Source organism: Halichoerus grypus, chromosome 1, assembly GCF_964656455.1.
Source record: "Halichoerus grypus chromosome 1, mHalGry1.hap1.1, whole genome shotgun sequence".
Taxonomy (NCBI): domain Eukaryota; kingdom Metazoa; phylum Chordata; class Mammalia; order Carnivora; family Phocidae; genus Halichoerus; species Halichoerus grypus.
Genome location: NC_135712.1, coordinates 214,015,977 through 214,034,914, shown reverse-complemented (window position 1 = coordinate 214,034,914; position 18,938 = coordinate 214,015,977). Strand labels below are relative to the sequence as shown.

General features: G+C 59.2%; 1 protein-coding gene and 1 long non-coding RNA gene across 7 annotated transcripts in view; one reads left to right on the top strand and one right to left on the bottom strand.

Annotated features, from left to right (window-relative positions):
- Window positions 1-18,938, top strand: part of NFIC (nuclear factor I C) — a 69,120-nt gene that overhangs the window by 37,758 nt on the left and 12,424 nt on the right. For all 6 annotated transcript variants that reach the window (XR_013442223.1, XM_036116096.2, XM_078057532.1 and 3 more), the window contains exons 3-8: window positions 4,822-4,893; window positions 8,425-8,499; window positions 9,268-9,391; window positions 10,033-10,157; window positions 16,341-16,466; window positions 18,130-18,314. Coding sequence is in view for 5 of the 6 variants with exons in the window: in XM_036116096.2 (XP_035971989.1) it covers window positions 4,822-4,893; window positions 8,425-8,499; window positions 9,268-9,391; window positions 10,033-10,157; window positions 16,341-16,466; window positions 18,130-18,314 (707 nt within the window). In the remaining variant the exon portion in view is untranslated. The remainder of the gene's footprint in view (window positions 1-4,821; window positions 4,894-8,424; window positions 8,500-9,267; window positions 9,392-10,032; window positions 10,158-16,340; window positions 16,467-18,129; window positions 18,315-18,938) is intronic.
- LOC144379394 (uncharacterized) lies at window positions 15,415-17,548 on the bottom strand. The gene is made up of 2 exons (XR_013442226.1): window positions 17,394-17,548; window positions 15,415-16,659 (listed from the first exon to the last, which is right to left on the bottom strand). It is a non-coding gene; the product is annotated as an uncharacterized LOC144379394 (long non-coding RNA).

The window sequence follows — 18,938 nt, the reverse complement described above, 5'->3', positions numbered from 1 at the left end:
AAGACCTGGCAGGTCTCATGTGGTTTCTGTCACATACTCTCCTTTCTCCTTTTACAGTCCTTTAAAAATTCACTAGGGTACAAAATGTACGCCCCCCATTTTTATTATTGCCTCACCAACAGATCCTTTATAGACATTTTTTTCTTTAATCCCTCTGCCCCATGAAGTTTTAATATCACAGGTATATATTTATGTGCTGTATCTATATTCATATTTTGATGTTTTATACACGAAAGAGTAAAATCTTTAGTTCCTCCATCCCCCCCAAGAACCGGTTTCACCCCCACTGAAAATGGATGGGTCCAGACCAGGGTCTCCCCACTTGGCACTGCAGATGCTGGGCCGGGTCATTCTCTGTGGGGGCGTCCCGGGCAGTTGGGGGGGGAGCTGAACGGCACCCGTGACCCCACCCACTCGGTGCCAGGAGCACCCCCAGTCGTGATGACCTACAGACGTCCCCAGATATTGTCCTGAGGGGCAAGGTCACCCCAGTGACGTTACTCTGTGCTAGGCACACAACTTCTTTGACTTGACATCAGCTTTGGGAAATAGATTTTCTGAGGTGGGCCTCAGTTTACCAAACTCATCAGTTGGGTTGGTTCAATCAGATGGTGCGTGAAGCTCTTCACACAGTGAAAGTCTGCAAATGAAAGCTGGTGGCCTGGGGCCTGGGGCATTGTGGGGCATGGTGGGGCATCGGACATTAGCCGTCCTTTAGGCATTATCCACTCTGGGTACATCTGTTCAGACCAGAGGAAGGTGCACTTTAGGGCTGGCTGTCTAAGTAGATGGGAGGAGGAGGGGATTACCTGTGCCCATTCACTCCCGAGTTTTCATAGAAACATCCACAGGCCCTCAGCCCAATGGAACTTTCTATGCAGATGGTGATATTCGGCATCGTCCAATTCAGTCACCACCAGTCTTGTGGGCTATTGAGGATTGAGAGATGACCTGTGCCACCGAAGTCCTGAGATTCTAACTTAATTTCAGTTTAGGGGACGCAAATTTCAAGTCACATGTGCCTAGTGGCTCCCATACTGGACAGCTCGAGAAGGTGGGAGTTTTCAGGAGCCAAGTGACAGGCAAATGGTCAGCAGATGGATGAGAAATATCCCAAAGGTGAGAGGTAATTAAAATTAAGATGGCATAATTAAAAGGAAGGACATCCTGACCCTGCCACGACGTGGAGGGACCCCGAGGACACTGGGCTCAGCGAGAGGAGCCAGACCCCGAAGGACACATCCCGCAGGACCCCACTCCCAGGAGGTCCCCAGAGGAGTCCCGTCCACACAGACAGAGAGGAGAGGGTGGGAGCCAGGGCTGGGGCAGGGGGTGGGGAGTCCGTGCTTCATGGGGACAGAGTCTCCATGTGGGGAGATGGAAAGTTCTGGAGACGGAGGGTGGGGGTGGCTGCAGGACCGTGTGAGTGTACTTCATGCTGCTGAGCTGTGCACTTAGAAACGGTTAAATGGTAAAATTTATGCTATGTATATTTAAGCACAATTTAAAAACTAAATTTAAAAAAAATTTAATGAGATGGCATATAATTACAGCATCATTTTTTTAGAAACTACACTTATTTAATTAAAAAAAAAAGCTTGGGTACTGTAGAAGAAAAAAAGGGGACTATAAAAAAAAAGCTTCGGCCCAATGAAGAGGGTCAGCAGAGAGCCACGGCTACCTTCGCACTCAGTGGTGAGAGACTGAGTGAGTTCCCCCCAAGATCAGAAGCAAGAAGGGACACTTGCTCTCAGCCCTTGTGTTCAGTATTGTGCTGGAGGTCCTCGCCAGAGCAATAAGGCAAGAAAAGGAAATCAGAGGCATACAGATGAGAAAGAAAAAATAAAGCTGCCCCTATTTGCAAAGTACATGATGGCCTGCTAAGAAAATTCCAAGGAATCTATACAAACGTAAATACCTCCTAGAACTACTGAGTGAGTTCAGTGGGGTTGCAGAATACAAGATTGACACACAAAACCCAGCCGCCGTTCTCCATGCTAGCAACGGACAATTAGAGACCGAAATTAAGAACACAATGTCGGGGGCGCCTGGGTGGCTCAGTCGTTACGCGTCTGCCTTCGGCTCAGGTCATGATCCCAGGGTCCTGGGATCGAGCCCCACATCAGGCTCCCTGCTCCGTGGGAAGCCTGCTTCTCCCTCTCCCACTCCCCCTGCTTGTGTTCCCTCTCTCGCTGTGTCTCTCTCTGTCAAATAAATAAAATCTTAAAAAAAAAAAAAAAAGAACACAATGTCGTTTTCAGCCACTCCCCAAGCCTACCATTTTTTCTTTTAAAGATTTTATTTATTTATTTCAGAGAGAGAGCATTGGGGGGGAGGGTCAGAGGGAGAAGCAGACTCCCCGCCGAGCAGGGAGCCTGATGTGGGACTCGATCCAGGGACTCCAGGATCATGACCTGAGCCGAAGGCAGTCGCTTAACCAACTGAGCCACCCAGGTGCCCCAAGCCTACCATTTTTTGAATGTCGGTACGCGCCAACCCTTTTACACGTATTATTAGCTGCTTCGGCGCCCTATCAAAGCCGGGGGGTGGGTTTTGCTATCTTCCCCGTTTTACTCTGAGGAAGCTGAGGCTCAGAGAGGTGGCATGGCCGCCGGCCAAGGTCACAGAGTGAATAAGCGAGGGGATAAGGGCTCCCAGCAGGAGCCAGCCTTAGCCCAGGGCCATCGCTCTCAGTGGGTGCAAAGTAGCAGCACCCGGGACAGAAACGAGGGAAATCGCACTGATAGTAATGAAGCGCCCCCCTCCGATTGGTGAAGTGCTAATGGTGAGCCCCCCACCCTGTGGGGCAGCGTGTAGCCTCCGTTGTCACCTTTTCGGTTCAGAACTACCTCTGAGAGAGGTGCTGTAGTTGCGCCCACTTCCCGGATGAGGAGAGTGAGGCACAGGGAGAGGTGAGGCCCACAGCCCTGTCGCCCTGATTCCCGAGCGCCAGCACACAGGCGGTGCCCGGGGGACACGCCCCCTTCCTGGGCAGCACCCGCGGGCCAGCCAGGCGCTGCTGCCTGCTGAGTCCGTGTGGGCGCCCGTTCCGCAAGAGGGTCCTGTGCCCGAGGCCTGCAGCCCGACGGCCGGCTGCCCGGGCTGGGCTCTTCCCAACGCAGGGGCCACCCGTGCCCAGCCGCGTGGTCATCCAAGCAGGAGTGGCCAGCGCCAAGGGGCCGCTGGCTGCCCAGCCCGGGAGCAGCCACAGGGCGTGGGGCCGAGCCGGGCACACTCCCCTCAGCTGCTGCCCAGCCGTGCCCGGCCCAGTCGGTCACGACTGGGGCTGCCCCCATCCGCTCTTGCTGTGGGTGGGGAAACTGAGGCACAGGTCCTCGTTCTGGTGCTGTTTAGGGCATCCTCAATCTTGGCGGCCAGGAGGTGCTCAACACACAGTGTGTGCAAAGCCACAGGGCAAAGGGTGAGGGCTCGTGGCTGTTTTAGGAGGCATCAGCACATTACCTCCACGGCCTCCCGCGGTTGCCGAGGGCCCATCACCACCGAGGCTCCCGGAGCTGGGATGGGAACCCAGGCACCTGAGCCCAGAAGCCAGACGCGTCACGCACAGCCACGTGGCGGATGTCTGGATGCTGGTGCAAACTAGCAGAAAATCACCCTCCTGAGGGAGGAGCGCAAGTGTGCCGTGGGGTGGGCGCTTCTTCATTGTTTCAGCCTCAGTTTTCCTTGTCTATGAGATGGATCCAATAGCGCTGCCAGGTGTGTGGCTCTCTTAAGGATTTTAGGAACGTCTCAAATGGGAACAATAAAGCGTCATCTTCGGGATTTAAACATAACACCAACAATAATAATAATGTGAAGGACATCCCCATGTATCCAGTTCTTGGTATCATCTCTTTACCACCCCTTGGTGGTGCTTGCACCCGTTTGAAGGAGAGAACTGAGGCTCAGAACAGTTCAGCAACATGCCTGATGTCACACAGCGATTGTGTCTGGCTTTGGGATGTGGCAGGTGGAAGGGGCTGATTCTCTTCCTTTGGCCTTTGATGGTGATTCCCACCACCTTGGTCTTTGACCTGAGAGACAACTCAGGGCCAGGGGTTCCATCTGGCTGGGCCTGGCCATGGGCCCCCCAACCCCTGCATCGGTCATGGAGGGGGGTGCGGGAGGGGGGTTGGCGCTACTCGCCATCCAGGCCGCCAGAGCTGATAATGCTGAGCTCAGCGTCTGTCTGCTTCGCCCGTCTGCCAAGGAGCCTGATTATTTTTAGATAAGATGGAGAGGCGGGCGCCAGGGTGGGAGGGAGCCCCCAAGCCAGGCGGGTGGGTGGCAGTATAGAAGCTGCAGGGGGACGCCCCTCCGCCCCCTCCTGGGCGCCCTGCGTGACAACCCAAGACCAAGTGCTGGACCCCCAGGACTTCGAGGGCAGAGGCCGAGCGGAGGGGGCCTGAGGGCTCAAGGACTCATCTCTTTGGCCCTCAGTTTCCCCATCTGTAAAATGGGCATAATGGTGGCTCCTGCCTCCCAGGGTTAAGGCAGGATGAATGAGTTACCCTCACGAGTTAGTACGTGAGCTACCTTCATTTCATAAATGAGGAAACAGACTCAGGGAGGGGAAGATCTCCAGCCTGCGACTGAGCCAGCCCCTGCACACAGATACTGCCACGTAGAGGTCCTGCCAGATGCCCATGACCCTGTGGGGCAGCAGCCGAGGGAAGGGGCCAAGCGGAGACCCCGGGGCCTGGGCGCGTTGGGGCCACTTCTCCACGGCACTGCCCAGCCTGGCCCCAGCACGGGTGTCTCCTCTCCCCCCGGGGTGGGGTTCCCTGCAATGTCACCACCTCCTCCTCCTTCTCTCCACAGACGCGGAGCAGAGCGGCAGTCCCCGGGCAGGGATGGGCTCCGACCAGGAGGACAGCAAGCCCATCACACTGGGTGAGTCTGGGGATGCTGAAGGAGGGGGGGACCCTGTGTGCTCTGCGTGGCCCTGCGTGGGCACCTCAGAGATTAATGGAGTCATTCATCACAGCCATGCCATGGACAGGTGCTGCTGTTATTCCATTGTGTAGATGAGAAAGCCGAGGCTCAGAGAGGTTAAGGGGCCTTCCCAGGGGTACCCAGGAAGCTGGTGTTGGAACCCACAACGCTTAGCTCCCAGCATCCGGCCACTGAAGTGCTCACGCCACAAGAGAGGCCCCAGGGGGCCCTGCAATCCCATGGGACATTCAATGGATGAGCAAGGCGAGTCACTTCTATGTTGGTGGGAAGCGAGAGAGTCGGCCTCAGGCAGGGCTGGGAGCAGAGCCCCGGAGAACAGAAAGAATTCAGAAGCTGCAGAGACCCTGCTTCTGCCCTGGTCTGCCCCCATAATCGCCCTCCTGGACCAGAGCAGTCACCTCCACCCTGGTCCCCTGGCTTCTGCCCTCACCCTCCCCAGTCTGTCCTCCCTAAAGTAGCCAGAGAGCACCTGTGAGCACCTGAGTCAGGTCCTGCCTTCCTCTGGTCACAGCCCTCCAGGGTTCCCACCTCCCTTGGGGTAAAAGTCCTCCTCTGACCCCCAAGGCCCTTCAGGATCTGTCCCTCTGCCCTCCCCTCCACCCTGTCTCTCCCTCACTCTCTCTGCTCCAGCCTCCTGGGTTCCTAGCTGTTCCTCCAACAGTCCAGGCCCAGTCCCTGCCTCAGGGCCTTTGCATGTGCTTTGCTCTCTATTTGGACAGCTAACTGCTCTCTCTCTCTCTCTCTTTGGATCTCCCAGGTCTCAGCTTACATGCTCCCCTCCCAGAGAGATCTTCTGATCTCAAGCAGCCTTAGTCACTCTCAATGGCCACCTTCTGTTTTATTTCCTTCTGAGGAAGTTAGTGATTGCATATGTATTTGCTTAGTTGCTTAGTGACTGCACATGTGTTTATCTCTCCTAATGCAACGTCACCTCCTTGAGGGCAGAGGCTTTTGTCTGTCCTGATCACCATTGTGTCCTCAGTGCCTAGAATAGGACCTGGTACATAATTAGTGTTCAATAAATATTTGCAGAAAGCAAAAAAGGAGAGAGGGAGAGATGAAGCAGAGAGAAAAAGAGAAACTAGAGAGATGGTATAGCAGGGGCGAGGAGGGAGGAGAGATGAAAAGGAAGGAAGGAAGAATGGAAGAAAAAGCAAGTGGGTGAGGACATCCCCATAGGAAGGACCAGCACAGGGAGGCCGGATGGTTTCAGGAGGTTCACAGGCCCTCAGGCTGCTCACCACTGGCCGTCTGTGACCCTGAGTCCTCCTTGGCCTCCTGTGATCTCCAGGCGCCTGCCTCCAAGCCAGATGTTCAAGGCAGGCGGGGGCAGCGGCGCTTGGCCTGGTCCCATGGGGAGCTCCAGCGTCTGGCGGGGGAAAGCGCTTCCTCCCACCCGCCAGGGAGTCCCCTGGAGATGGAGCTGGGCGAGTGCTGCACAAACAGGAAACCCCGGTGGGGGGGAAGGCGGAGGGGCGTGCTGACACCAGCTGGCCATCTGGGTGGCAGGAAATGGCCATGGCCACTTCCCCTGGACACTGGGGGGCCATCACCCTGTCCTCCCCTGGACACTGGGGGGCCATCACCCTGTCCTCCCAGGGATGTTGTGGCCCAGAGCCCCCCAGCATGGGGCTGGGCATATAATAATTGCACAATAAATGGTGTTCACAAAGCTCATAACCAGGGAGGCTGGAGTTTCTGGACTGGTGGGGGCTTGGATCTCCCACAGCTGGGGAAACCGCGCACCAAGGTCAGCTCCCTGTGGCCCATGCTGCCCCCTGGGGGCCTGGAGAAGAACTGCTCTCGCCACCCCAAAAAGCCTAGCGCTGCCCACCTGCTGGTCCTGACCCCGCTCTGACAGCCCTCCCTGGCTCCTTTCACTCCAGCCCTGTTGGCCTCCAGCCCCAGGGCCTTTGCATGGGCCACCAGTGGGAATATTGTGGCCCTCACGGAGGCAGCAAAACACCACGTTTAAGATCACCCCAGTCACAACAACCAACACTTGCTGTTCTTGCCATTTTCCAAATTTTAATGCATCCACTCCTCTTATCCACCCCTACTTGGAGGTCTTGGTAAAATGTCACCCACAGCAAGGCCTTCTGAGGGTCCTGTGCGTGCAGTAGGTTACCTTTCCAGCAGGCTCCCCTAACCCTGCCTGCCTACCTCTGCCTGACACGTGGCACAATTGAGTTCATGATCTTAAATATTTTTTTATGGTTAAATTCACAGAACATCAAATGTACGGTTAGTGTGCAACCCCATCACCTCTATCCAGTTCCAGAACATTCCCTCTCCCCAAAAGGAAACCCCGTCCCCATCAGCCATCACCCCCATCCCTGCCCCCAGCCCATGGCCCCCACGAGCCCCCTTCCCGTCCGTGGATGAGCCTGTTCTGGACGTGTCACCCATGTGGACTCACACGCCGTGTGGCCTTCTGTGTCTGGTTCCCTCCCTGAGGGTCGTGGGCTCGGGGTCCGTCCCCGGGGCCACGCGTGTGGGCGCCTGGCTCCTGCTCATGGCCGCGGGACACCCCCGTGCATGGATGGACCACGTTTTGTGTATCCGTTCATCTGTTGAGGGGCTGTTCCTAGTTTGGGCTGTTGTAAGTCACGCCCCTACGTGCATTCATGTACAGGGTTTTGTCTCTTATTGACGTCACGTGTCCACTGCCCACACCGGACAGTGAGTCCCAGGAGGGCAGCCGCTGTGTCTGCCTCATTCCCAGTGTCTGCAGCGTCCAGCTCAGAACTGGACACTAGAGGCACTTGGTAAATGCTTGTTGAGCAAGTGAATCCTGCCCGTGTGGGCCTCTGGGGGCACAGCAGGCCTGCTCCCAGCTGTCTGAGGTCAGCCAGGGCTCCCGCCCTCTTGGAGCCAACCTGTTTCCAAAGCCATAAAATGGGTCCCGGCCACCCCACACCAGAGAGAAGGGTCTTTCTTCCTCTGACATTAGGAGGAGTGGTTCTGGGGACACTGGGGATTTGAACTGCTGCAAGGGGGCCCTCCATTCAGCCCGTGGTTCTGAGCCGCTGCTGTTGGCCAGGCTCTGGTCTGGGCACTAGGGACACTGGGACCTGGGCACACAGAACCCCATCATCACAGAGCTCCCAGTCTGGAGGGGGAAGGATAAGAAGCTGCAGCATTGCATGGTGTAAGGAGTGACGCAGAAAGCAAGCCAGCCCCTCCTGGGCAGTTGATTCATATCTCTCAGCCACCCAGATGACAGGGTACGTGGCCTCCGTTTCCGAGATTAGGGAGCAGGGAGGCTCAGGGATGGGAAGTGACTTGCCCAAGATCAGATCCGGGCAGCAGGGCCGAGATTTGAACCCAGGTCCGGCCTCTACCTCCGTCTTGCCACAGGGCTGCCGGGGGTGGGCAGGGTGACCACTCCAGCCCCCGGAGTGTGGGTAGCCCAGGGTGTCGAGGAAGGAAACAGACCCAGTGAGCCCCATTTTCTCCCTGTTCCAGACACCACGGATTTCCAGGAGAGCTTCGTCACCTCCGGTGTGTTCAGTGTCACCGAGCTCATCCAAGTGTCCCGGAGTGAGTGTCCCCGCCCACCCTGTGCTGGGATCCAGTGAGGGGAGGGACTCCCACAGGGAAGGGGCACTGGAGAGGGAGAAGGCTTTAGGAGGGGAGGCTTTGAGAGAGAAAGGGTCTCAGGGAGAGGCGAGGAGCCCATCACCCTGCCCTGCTCCCCTCTGTCACCAAGCCAAGGTCCCTAGGAAGGGCGGCATCCAGGCCCTTCCTAGAACCCAAGGTCAGGGCAACATGCTCCTCTCCAGGAAACAGACTGCACATGGAGGATGGAGGGTGCTGGAAAACCTTCTGCCCCTGTGTCCTTTCCTGGGGCCTCCCGACCCCTCCAGGAGGAGACCCCAAAGGGCCCCACCCCCCTCCTCTCTTTGCCTCCTGTTCCCTTACCTTCCTAATGCACCTGCTGGGGACCCACTCCCCTGACACCCCCCACTGAATTCCACCCCAGGGAGTTGTGGGCACTGTCCGGCCTTCACCCTGACCGTCCCCCTGACCGTCATCCTCCCTGTCCACATCAGCAGAGCCTGGCTTCAGGGAGCATTTGCAAGCTTGGCCTCCAGCTCTGCCTCACAGTGTGAACCAGCTTTCTTGCCGGCTTTGGTCTTCTGATCCATAGAACAAGGACAGTTTCAGCCAAATTAGAATCAGGCCCATCAGGGAAGGGGTTCCCTTTCGGACTGGCCAGCCCCCAGATGGCTCTCCGCACCCTCCAGGGCACACTGCGCCCCTGGACCTTGCGCCCTCTCTCACTCTGCTCGCTCTTGCCCTCCGCAGCCCCCGTGGTGACTGGAACAGGACCCAACTTCTCCCTGGGGGAGCTGCAGGGACACCTGGCATACGACCTGAATCCAGCCAGCACAGGCATGAGAAGAACGCTACCCAGCACTTCCTCCAGCGGGTACGTGCCCTGGTCCCCGCCTCGGGGCATTTAACGACCCCTCCCCTACGTCCATCTGATCCCAGTGGTTCGTTCCTCTCCCTGCAATGCCTGCTTTCAAGGTCCACCTGGTAAACTCCTACTGATCCTTCAAAACCCAGCCCCGAGTGCTGCTCTCCCCAGCCCTGGCACCCCAGTCAGAGTTCCCACAGCCTTGAGTCCTGTGAGCCCAGCCCTGGAGAGTGCACGAGTAGGTGGACACTGGTTCTTGCTGCGATCCGCTGTGTAACCTTGAGCTGGTCACACCGTGTTTGCCTGGGTTTCCCCATCTGTAAAATGGGACCGTAGTCCTACCCGGGGGTTGTGAGGGTTCCGGGAGGCCCCGTGATTAGCCAGGTCCACGGGGTTTTAGCCCGCAGCCCGCTAGCTGCCGCCTGCCCTCGGCTGAGCCCCTCGCGCCTCCGGCCCCACGCGTCCCATCGGAGCAATGGGCAGGCTGAGACAGGCGTTCACGCCACCCGCGGAGAGCCCGCCGCTCCCGCCGCGTCTCGCGATAGCACCCTGCTCGCCCTGCCCGCTGGGGACCGGAAGTTAGCACAGCCTGCCCACACCCTCGAGTCTCCGTGGTAACCGGCCTGCGCTCTCCTTCCCTCACTCTTTAGGAGCAAGCGGCACAAATCGGGCTCGATGGAGGAAGACGTGGACACGAGCCCCGGCGGCGATTACTACACCTCGCCCAGCTCTCCCACGAGTAGCAGCCGCAACTGGACTGAAGACATGGAAGGAGGTGGGCCTGCGGTGGGGGCGGAGCCGGCCTCCGGGTCGGGGTGGGGTTACCGCGGCTGGGACTACATATCCCGGCAGGCACTGCGCGGGCCCCCAGGGTGCGGGAACCTTGGGGGCGGGGCTGGGGCCGCGGAGCCTCCTGGGAATTGTAGTCGCGGGGGTTGTTCGTCGCTGGAAGTCCGGGCTCTCGTTCCCCAGCTTTTTGGTTCCGCTGAGGCCACGGTGAGCGGAGACTGTCCCTCGTGCGACTTTCTGCCCTCTGCCCGGTAAGGCCTCGTCCCCGTGGGGTTCATCTCCGCGGCGTTCCCGAATGGACTCGGCAGCGCTTCTGATCAGCAGGGCGCTTCTTCCCGGGGTCGTCCTCAGACCCTTATCTAGAGGCCCCCCCCCCGGATCCTCGTGTTCTTAGGGGATTCTCATCCCCGCGGGGTCTTCGCGCGTGTGAGTCCAGCTCTCTCCGAGCCCCGTCGCTTTTCCCTCGGTGTCCTTTCCGGGGAGATCGTGTCTTCGCGCTTCTGTCTTCATTGGCCCTCCCCAGGTCGGGGTCCTGTCCTGCAGGGGCGGTGTTTCCATCGGCGCCCTTCTGTGCAGCGCTGGCTCCCCAAGGGCCTCCTCCAAAGATCCCCCCCCTTGGGGTCCCCGTCTCCACCGCGATTCCCCTCCGAGGAATCCGAGGTTCTGCTCTGCAGCGGCCGGCCTCGGGGATGCTCGCGAACTGGTGTTCAGGGCGGCCTACGCGCCTGCCTTACCCTGGGCACGGCGTCCCTGGCGACTCTTAGATCTTCAGCGGGATCTCTGCCCCGGATTTCAGAAGCACCACACTGTCCAGACCCTTACCCCTTATCAGGGGTTCACCCCACGGATTAGCCAGGGGTTGGCAACCTGGACTCGGGTGCACCGGCCCATACAGCCTCTGGTGAACCCACTTCTCTGAGCCTCAGTTTCCTCGTCTGTAAAATGGGGTTGTTAATACATGCACTACCCATCTGAGGTTGTTTTGGGGATTAAGTGAGTTAATGCATTTGGTGTCCCTAAAACAGACCTGGCACATAATACCCCCCCAATAAATCTTAGGAGTGGTTTGCTTGTGTCCTCCCCCTTTGTCCCTCCTCCCTATCCCCCAGGGGCCAGCTTTCCTATAAAACTCTGTGTATACAGTGTCATACCTCCAGGATTCCTGGAAAGCAGTATAACATTACAGTTAAGAGCAGGTTTAGATGGAAGAGAGACTGGGGTTTGAAATCCAGCTCAGCCACTGGCTCGCTGTATGGGCTGTGTAACTTTGAGCAGGTGACTTGACTTCTCTGAGCCTCAGTTTCCTTATGTCCCAAATGGGATTGATGAGCTAACTGTTCTCTCCTGGAGTTGGAAGGAGGAAATGGTAGGACGTGCCTAAAGCAACTCTCTGGCACATGATAAGTGCCCAGGACACAGTTCATTGTTTGTGTCTTTATACAATTCCCATCTCTATGAGTCAGTCTCTAACTCATCTGGTTGTACATTCGAGCCCAAGGGTCCTCCCTCTTCTACTATGTTGGCTTTCGGAGCCGGTAGCTAACTTTGGGAGGATCTATTTATTATAGACTCTAATTTATGGGTCAGAGTGTCTCTGTGGCTCTCTCTGTGCATTCCCCATTTCTGTCAGGCTTGCCTCTATAAAAATCCTGTATTTAATAAGCTTTAAGTTTGATTGTGAGAAACAGAAAACCCAAAAGGACAGGACATTTCTCCCGAAAGTAAATGTTCAGCCATCAGCAACTCTGGACATGTATGTTGTGCAGGACTTAGGCTCCTGCCTTATGCTCCAGTGAATATGGTTTTCTTTCCTACCTCATGGTCCAAGACAGCTGCTGGAGCTCCAGCCATCATGTCTACTTTCCAGCCAGGAGGAAAGAAGGGTCAAGTATGAGCATGTCCTCACCCTTTAAGAATAATTCTCAGAAGATGCACTTACCTCTTTTGCTTATCTCTATGCCCCTGAGTTGGTCTTGTGGCCACACTCTGCCCCGAGGGACTCTGGGAAATGTCGTCTTATTTTCGGCAAGTATGTGCCCGTCTCAAATTTAAGGGTTCTGCTACTAAGGAAGAAGGGTAGGACGCCTGGGTGGCTCAGTCGTTAAGCGTCTGCCTTCGGCTCAGGTCATGATCTCAGGGTCCTGGGATCGAGTCCCACATCGGGCTCCCTGCTCGGCAGGAAGCCTGCTTCTCCCTCTCCCACTCCCCCTGCTTGTGTTCCTGCTCTCTCTCGCTCTCTGTCAAATAAATAAATAAAATCTTTAAAAAAAAAAAAAAAAAAAAAAAAAAAAAAAAAAAAAAAAGAAGGGTAGAGCAGATGTTGGGAGATCGTTAACTTCTGCCCTGTCATTTACTGGTTGGGAAGCCGAAAGCACTCCTCATTGGCTCTGTGATTGACGAGACTACGGATAAGCTATGTACTACCTAGAGGTGGAGGACAGCCTCTGTGATGTAGGCACAGCAGCCCTGAGAGGAAAAATTATAGCCTCAAGTCTATGGATTAGAAAAAGAGAAGGGATGGACGTAAAAAACGTAGCTTTCAATGCAGGAAGCTCAAAAAGGAAAAAAAAAAATTAAAAGGAAGGAAATGTTCTCGAGAGTCACTGGACTGGAGCTGGGTCTGAACTTCCTGCCTTGAGCATGAAGTGGCGGCCGTGGGGGAGGGGGAGGAACCCACACCCGCTCCTGTCGTGTGCTGGGGAATCGCGGGTCGCAGGGGAATGTCAGAGGGGATCTGTCCCCTCCAGCCTCTGTTGGTTGCCTTGGGTGATGGCAAACTCGCTCCCTCCTGCGGGACCCTCGGTATAACCCCCACCCCCACCCCCCATCCCTGCTGTGACCCCCGCTGTGTGGCCTGTCTGGGCCCCGCAGGAGCTCCCAGCCTAGTGGGAAGATGGATTCATCTCCCCCTCCTCTTCCTCTTCCTCCTCCTCCCCTCCCCCTTCTGCCCCTCCCTCTCCCCTTCTCCTCCTTTCTCTCCTCCCTCCTCCGCCTTTGCCCCTCCTCCCTCTCCTCCCCCTCCTCCCTCTCCTCCCCCTCCCATCTCCTCCCCCCTCCCCCACTTTCTCCTCCTCCTGGCTTCCTCCAGCTTCCTGTCTAGACGGCCCCCAATTAGCTGCTCATTAAGGGGGCTAAGCTGATTAGAGCACTCTTCCCTTCGTCTGCTCTGGCCACAAGGGCAGTGCTCAGCTAACAGCCCTCCAACCCCAGCATCCCTTACCTGGGGGGGGGGGGGTCGTGTCAGCCCCACCCAGGCAGCATTCCCACAGCCACACCTCTCAGGCCTTTGCCCTCTCTGTGCCCAGGTAGGAGTGCCTTTTCTCCCCCTGGCCACCCCCTCCCGAGGCCTTCCCTGATTACCCACCCACGGGGGCCAGAAAGGGGCACCCTCTGCCCAGCTGCCAGACTGCTTGGTTCTTGCTGCTCCTGGGGCCCTCCAGCAGGGGGTGCAGGCCCCCCCACATGCAGTTATGATCCAGGGTGAAGCAGGCGGCTCCCTTCTCTCTGTCACGTGTCGGGGGGGCTTTGTCCACCTCTGTGGCACTCGGGGGCGGGCAGGAGGGGTGCAGAGCGTGGCCGGTGGAGGTGCCGTGGTAAGAGTCAGCCCCACCAGTTCTCTGCTCCGTGGCCTCCAGCCAGTGACCTCCCATCAGGCGCCAGTGTCCACAGGTGGGGGTGACTCCTGTAAGCCCCGCGCAGGGCAGCTGCGTGCCTGCCCCGATCTCGCAGAGGGCCCTCACCCGGGCCGCTCCGCCCCCAGGGGACTCCAGTCAGGACATCCAGGTTGTCACCGCTCTGGGGAGGGGCTCCCAGCACCGAGGTGGTGGGGCCCGGGATGCAGCACACCCCGCAGTGCCCCGCACGCCCCCGCGGAGAGCCACTGGGCCCCACGTGCCCTGCATCACGCACGCTCACCAGCTGATGGCTGGGCTTGGCAGAGCGGCGCGCCCCCACGCATCACTCCGCCCGCACACACCGCAGGGGCCAGCCGCGCGCTGGGGCCGGGGAGCCCCGGACAGTGGAGCCGGGACGGGCTTGTGTGTTGAGCAAGTGGATGCACATGCAGGTGGGTCCACTTGGTGGAGGATGTGCCTAGACAGGTGCCAGACGGAGCCGGGGGGGACACGGAGGGGGGCTGCGGGCTTGTGTGCTCAGTAAGGGTGGCCCTTCTCAGATGGGGCACAGACCGGGCGCCCGGATGGGAACACAGCACACGTGTTGAGCAGCAAGATGCCTGCTCGGACCAGGGGTGGAGGCCATACCAGCAGCGTGCTAACCGGCCGGCAGCTACTCAGACAGGGGCATTGCGGGCAAGTCTGCTGAACCACTGAGGGAGGCCCGGATGTGGGACTTCACACTCAGGGCCTCCGGGGGCCTGCCCAGCAGCACGGAGGGCCATTCTTTCTTGCAGGGCCTGGGGTCAGGCTCCCCCCTCCCTCCCGCCTGCCCTGGTTCCCCCAGGCCCCATCTCAGGAAGCTCTAGAAGGGCCTGTAGAGATGCGCTGGGGGGCAGGGTCCAACCAGGCTATTGCCATCCAGGACAGGCTGTTCTAGGAAATCCTCCTAAGTGAGCGTCTCCCGGCCCTAACCTCGTTCCCTCGTTCCCACCACAGCCCCGTGGCAGCAGGGATCCTGCACTCGCGCATGCACACACACACACACACACACACACACACAGCCCCCAGTGCCGGCTGCCTCCCCTGCTGACCACCTCTGTCCCACCAGCCCCTCCTGTTCCCTGGGAAAGCTTGGCTGCCAGGCCTGTGGGGCCCGCTGACCCAGGTCCCAGGACTCACTCACTCACTCCGCGTGTGTTCAGGGCTGGCGACCAGGGTTGTAACAGCAGAACCAGCTGACTGCCCTAATGGCCATGGGAGGCTGGTTCCCAGATCTGGTTCACTGAGGCCGGCAGAGGGACCACGGGAAGCAGGACCCAGCGGTGTGGCTGAGGGAACACGCCCCCCCGTCGCGGGGCACGCGCGACAGGAGACCCCAGAAACCATGACAGCAAGCCTCAGGAGGGAGCGGCTCTCGCCAGGGCGACTCTGCCCAGGGACCTCTGTGGTTGTGGCCTGGGGGGCTCCTGGCATGGGGGTGGGGCATGGCAAGGATGCTGCTCGGCCTACAGCGTGCAGAATGCCCCCCCCCCCCGAGGGGGATGACCTGCCCTGACGTCAGCGGTGCTGGGTGGGAGGGAAGGCACACCCCTCACCATGTCTGAATCCATTCTGAGTCTCAGTAGGTGTGTGTCACTCTAAATTATATTTTTAAAATAATTTCTAAGCATATCCATCTGCAGGCCCCACATCCCTGAGATTCTGGTCGCAGGGGTGGAGCCGGACCCGGGACTCTGCACTCGTCACTCTCTTCCCGCACGTCTGGGGGACGGCAGGGGTGGGGGTGCCAGATGGAGGGTGCAGGGGGCTCGCCGATTTCTGAAGGGCCCCTGTGTGCCCAGCAGAGGCGTGGTCTGCCCCCGTCGGGACGCTGGGGACACCTGTGCCACGGTCTCCGCGGAGTCTCTGCGGGCCCGATTTACACGTCATTCATGGAGGGAGGTGCCGGGGGCTGAGCTGAGGGTGTCGGGGTACCGGAGGGCCAGGGGTGCCCCAGGCAGCTGGGGAGGCGGTGAGGCCCCTCTGCTCGGGGTTGCCGCAGGTCGGGCAGGTGCCGGGCCCTGGTCTAGCAGCTGTAGTGTTCTGTCTCCCTTCATCCTCACGATGGCCCCACAGGGAAGATTCTGTTCCTCACCCCGGGGAGGATGAGGTCCGCACGCGCAGAGCCACTCAGGGCCTTGTCTGTGTCCTGCCAGCTCACCTCTGCCTGATGGGGCTTTTGAAGGGACCCTGCGGCCTTTTCTCCAGAGCCTGGCGGCCCCCAGGGCCTAAGGCAGCCCCAAGCGGACCTGTGTCTGGAAGGAGAGAAGGCGGGGGCCAGGCTGTGACGTCCAGGGGCCTCTGTGGGCACCAGGCTCCTCGTTCCGTGCGCCACATGACCCTCTGCAGCCCCTCTCTGTGCTCAGAGCCCTGATTCTCTGTGCTCGGAGCCCCAGTGTGCAGCCCCACCGCGGACAGTGGGCTCCCAGGCCCTCGGCCCCGGGGTGCTGGAAGAAGGAAGGGCCGGGATCTGATGCCTGCAGCCCTGTGACCCTCTGGCTCCTCCCACGCAGGCATCTCGTCCCCGGTGAAGAAGACAGAGATGGACAAGTCTCCGTTCCACAGCCCGTCTCCCCAGGACTCACCTCGCCTCTCCAGCTTCACCCAGCACCACCGGCCTGTCATTGCCGTGCACAGCGGTGAGCACGGGGGCCCCGGGCAGGGAGGGCGGCTGGGCCCTCTGACCAGGCCCCCCTCGGCCAGGGACGTCCCACAGGCCATCTGACCACGAGTCCTGTCGCCGTGGCCTCCCGGCCAGGCGAGAAAACCTGGAGGTGTCATGGTACAGAGCGCCTGGCCCTGACTCCGTCTCTCGGGCCTCGGTGTCCCTTTCTGTAAGGAAGGAGGTAGTCTGGGCTTGGCCCTCAGCCTGCTCGCCTCATCTCACACTCAGCCCCTGCAGGGTTGGGAGGTCCCCGAAGGGGGTGGACACACGCGAGGCCACCCGGCTGATACGGGCGCCATGTGAACAAGAGGGAGACCCACTCAAGCAGCCCGTGGGCGTGCGCTGAGCTGGGCACAGTGCCCCTGGCTCTGTGTTTGCTCACGTGGCAGTTGGGGCTCATAAACATCCCCCCCCACCCCGGGACTGTGTTTAGGACCAAACGAGCTAAACCAAGGGCTTGAGCATCTCCGGGGAGCCCGTCGTTATGATGATAACACTTTAGCTCTGCACGGGGCAGACACACATACAGGGAGGCGGTAAAAACCAGCACAGTGCCGTGGTTTAGACCACGAGGCCCCAGACCAGGCCCACGGCTGCCGCTGTAAGTAAGGATCCGCGGCTGCGTGGCCTCGTCCGCCCGTTGACACGGCGTCTGCGGCAGCTCTCGGGCTGCAGCGGGCGGGTCCAGTAGCTACAAGAGAACCTAGGGCCTGAGAGGCCAGAAGTACGTACTGTTCGGCCAGGAGCTGGAGAGAGGACGGGGGACTGAGCCGTGACAGAAGCAGGGCTGCCTTTGGGGGGGGGGTGGAAATGTTCTAGAATGACGGCGCGAATATACAAAAAGTCATTGGATCATTTAGATAAAAAAACAAAGCAAATACTACGCGGGCACATTACTCACCTGTGAACGGGAGCGAGGTGCCCACACTGGACGGACCCCAAGCCCACGACGCTCAGGGAGGGAACCAGACACAAAAGGCCACACGGGGTGTGAGTCCACGTGGGTGACACATCCAGAACAGGCTCATCCATGGACGGGAAGGGGGCTCGTGGGGGCCGGACGGGGAGGGGGTGGGAGGGTAACGGCTGATGGGGGCGGGGCTGCTTTTCGGGGTGATGGCAATGTCCTAAAAGAAATCGTCGTGGTGGTTGCACAGAGAATGTGCTAGAAACCAGGGAACCGTCTACAGAAAGAGCTAGCCGAGCCTTGGGTTGGGCTCTGGGCTGTGGGGCCAGACCTTCCCCTGGGTCTGCCACCTGCTTGCTGTGTGGTCTGGGGCGGGGGACATAACCTCAGAGAGCCATCATGTCGTCCTGTTTCGAAACCAGACGAAACTGGGGCACCTGGGGGACTCCTTCGGTTCAGCATCCAACTCTTGATCTCAGCTCAGGTCTTGATCTCAGGGTCGTGAGTTCAAGCCCCCCATTCGGCTCCATGCTGGGTGTAGAGCCTACTTAAAAAAAAAAAGGGGAGGTGATACCACAACCCCGTGGGCTTATGGTAGACGTCCTCGAACTTGGGCGTGTAAAGGGCTGGGTTCTGCTCTGTCGCTGGGACCTGCACCCACAGACCCAGTCGCTGGGAGACCATGCCCCCAGCCAGAGCGTCCGCTGACTACCCCTCCTGGTCTCCACAGGGATCGCCCGCAGCCCTCACCCATCCTCAGCCCTACACTTCCCCACGACCTCCATCCTGCCCCAGACGGCCTCCACCTACTTCCCGCACACGGCCATCCGCTACCCACCTCACCTCAACCCCCAGGACCCGCTCAAAGATCTCGTGTCGCTGGCCTGTGACCCAGCCAGCCAGCAGCCTGGACCGGTGAGTTTGGGGGGCTTGGGCCTCCCCTCTGCCCCACAGAGCCGCCTGCCCACACATGGCTCCAGGGGACCTCCCCGGGGGGCCTGGCACATCCCACGGCCGTCCCGGGCAGCCCTCCGCCAGGCAGCCTCTGTTTGAAACGGTTTCGTGGACGGCAGGGCCGCGTTCCCTCTTCTGAAGTGCCCGGAGCCGGGCCAGGTCAGAATGAAGGCTTTTCCGGGTGTTGGAATTGACAGCACACAGTTTACCCAGATCCACACATGGTCCTGGGGCCTCAGCACAGGCCCACCGTTGCCAAACCTCCACAGAAGCTTTCAGTGTTCAGAGCCTTTTGCGTTTTGGAGCTGTGGGCGAGGTGGTGGACGGACTCGTCCTTGTAGGGGACAAGGGGAGCGTACAGCCCCCGGGTTCGGATGTAGTTCAGGGTGAGGTGGCGTCTCGTGGAAGGAGCAGACGGGTAAAGAGTGGCTTAAGGAGGAGACGCAGGGTCCCGGGATGCTTCTGGAGGCCTGCGGGGTCCGGCGAGGGGCAGCAGCGGCACCCACCAAACTCGCCTGGTCACGCCAAGCCCGGCCCTCCCCCGGCAGGGCCGCCGACGGCCGCCCGAGGCAGAGGGGGCGCCCG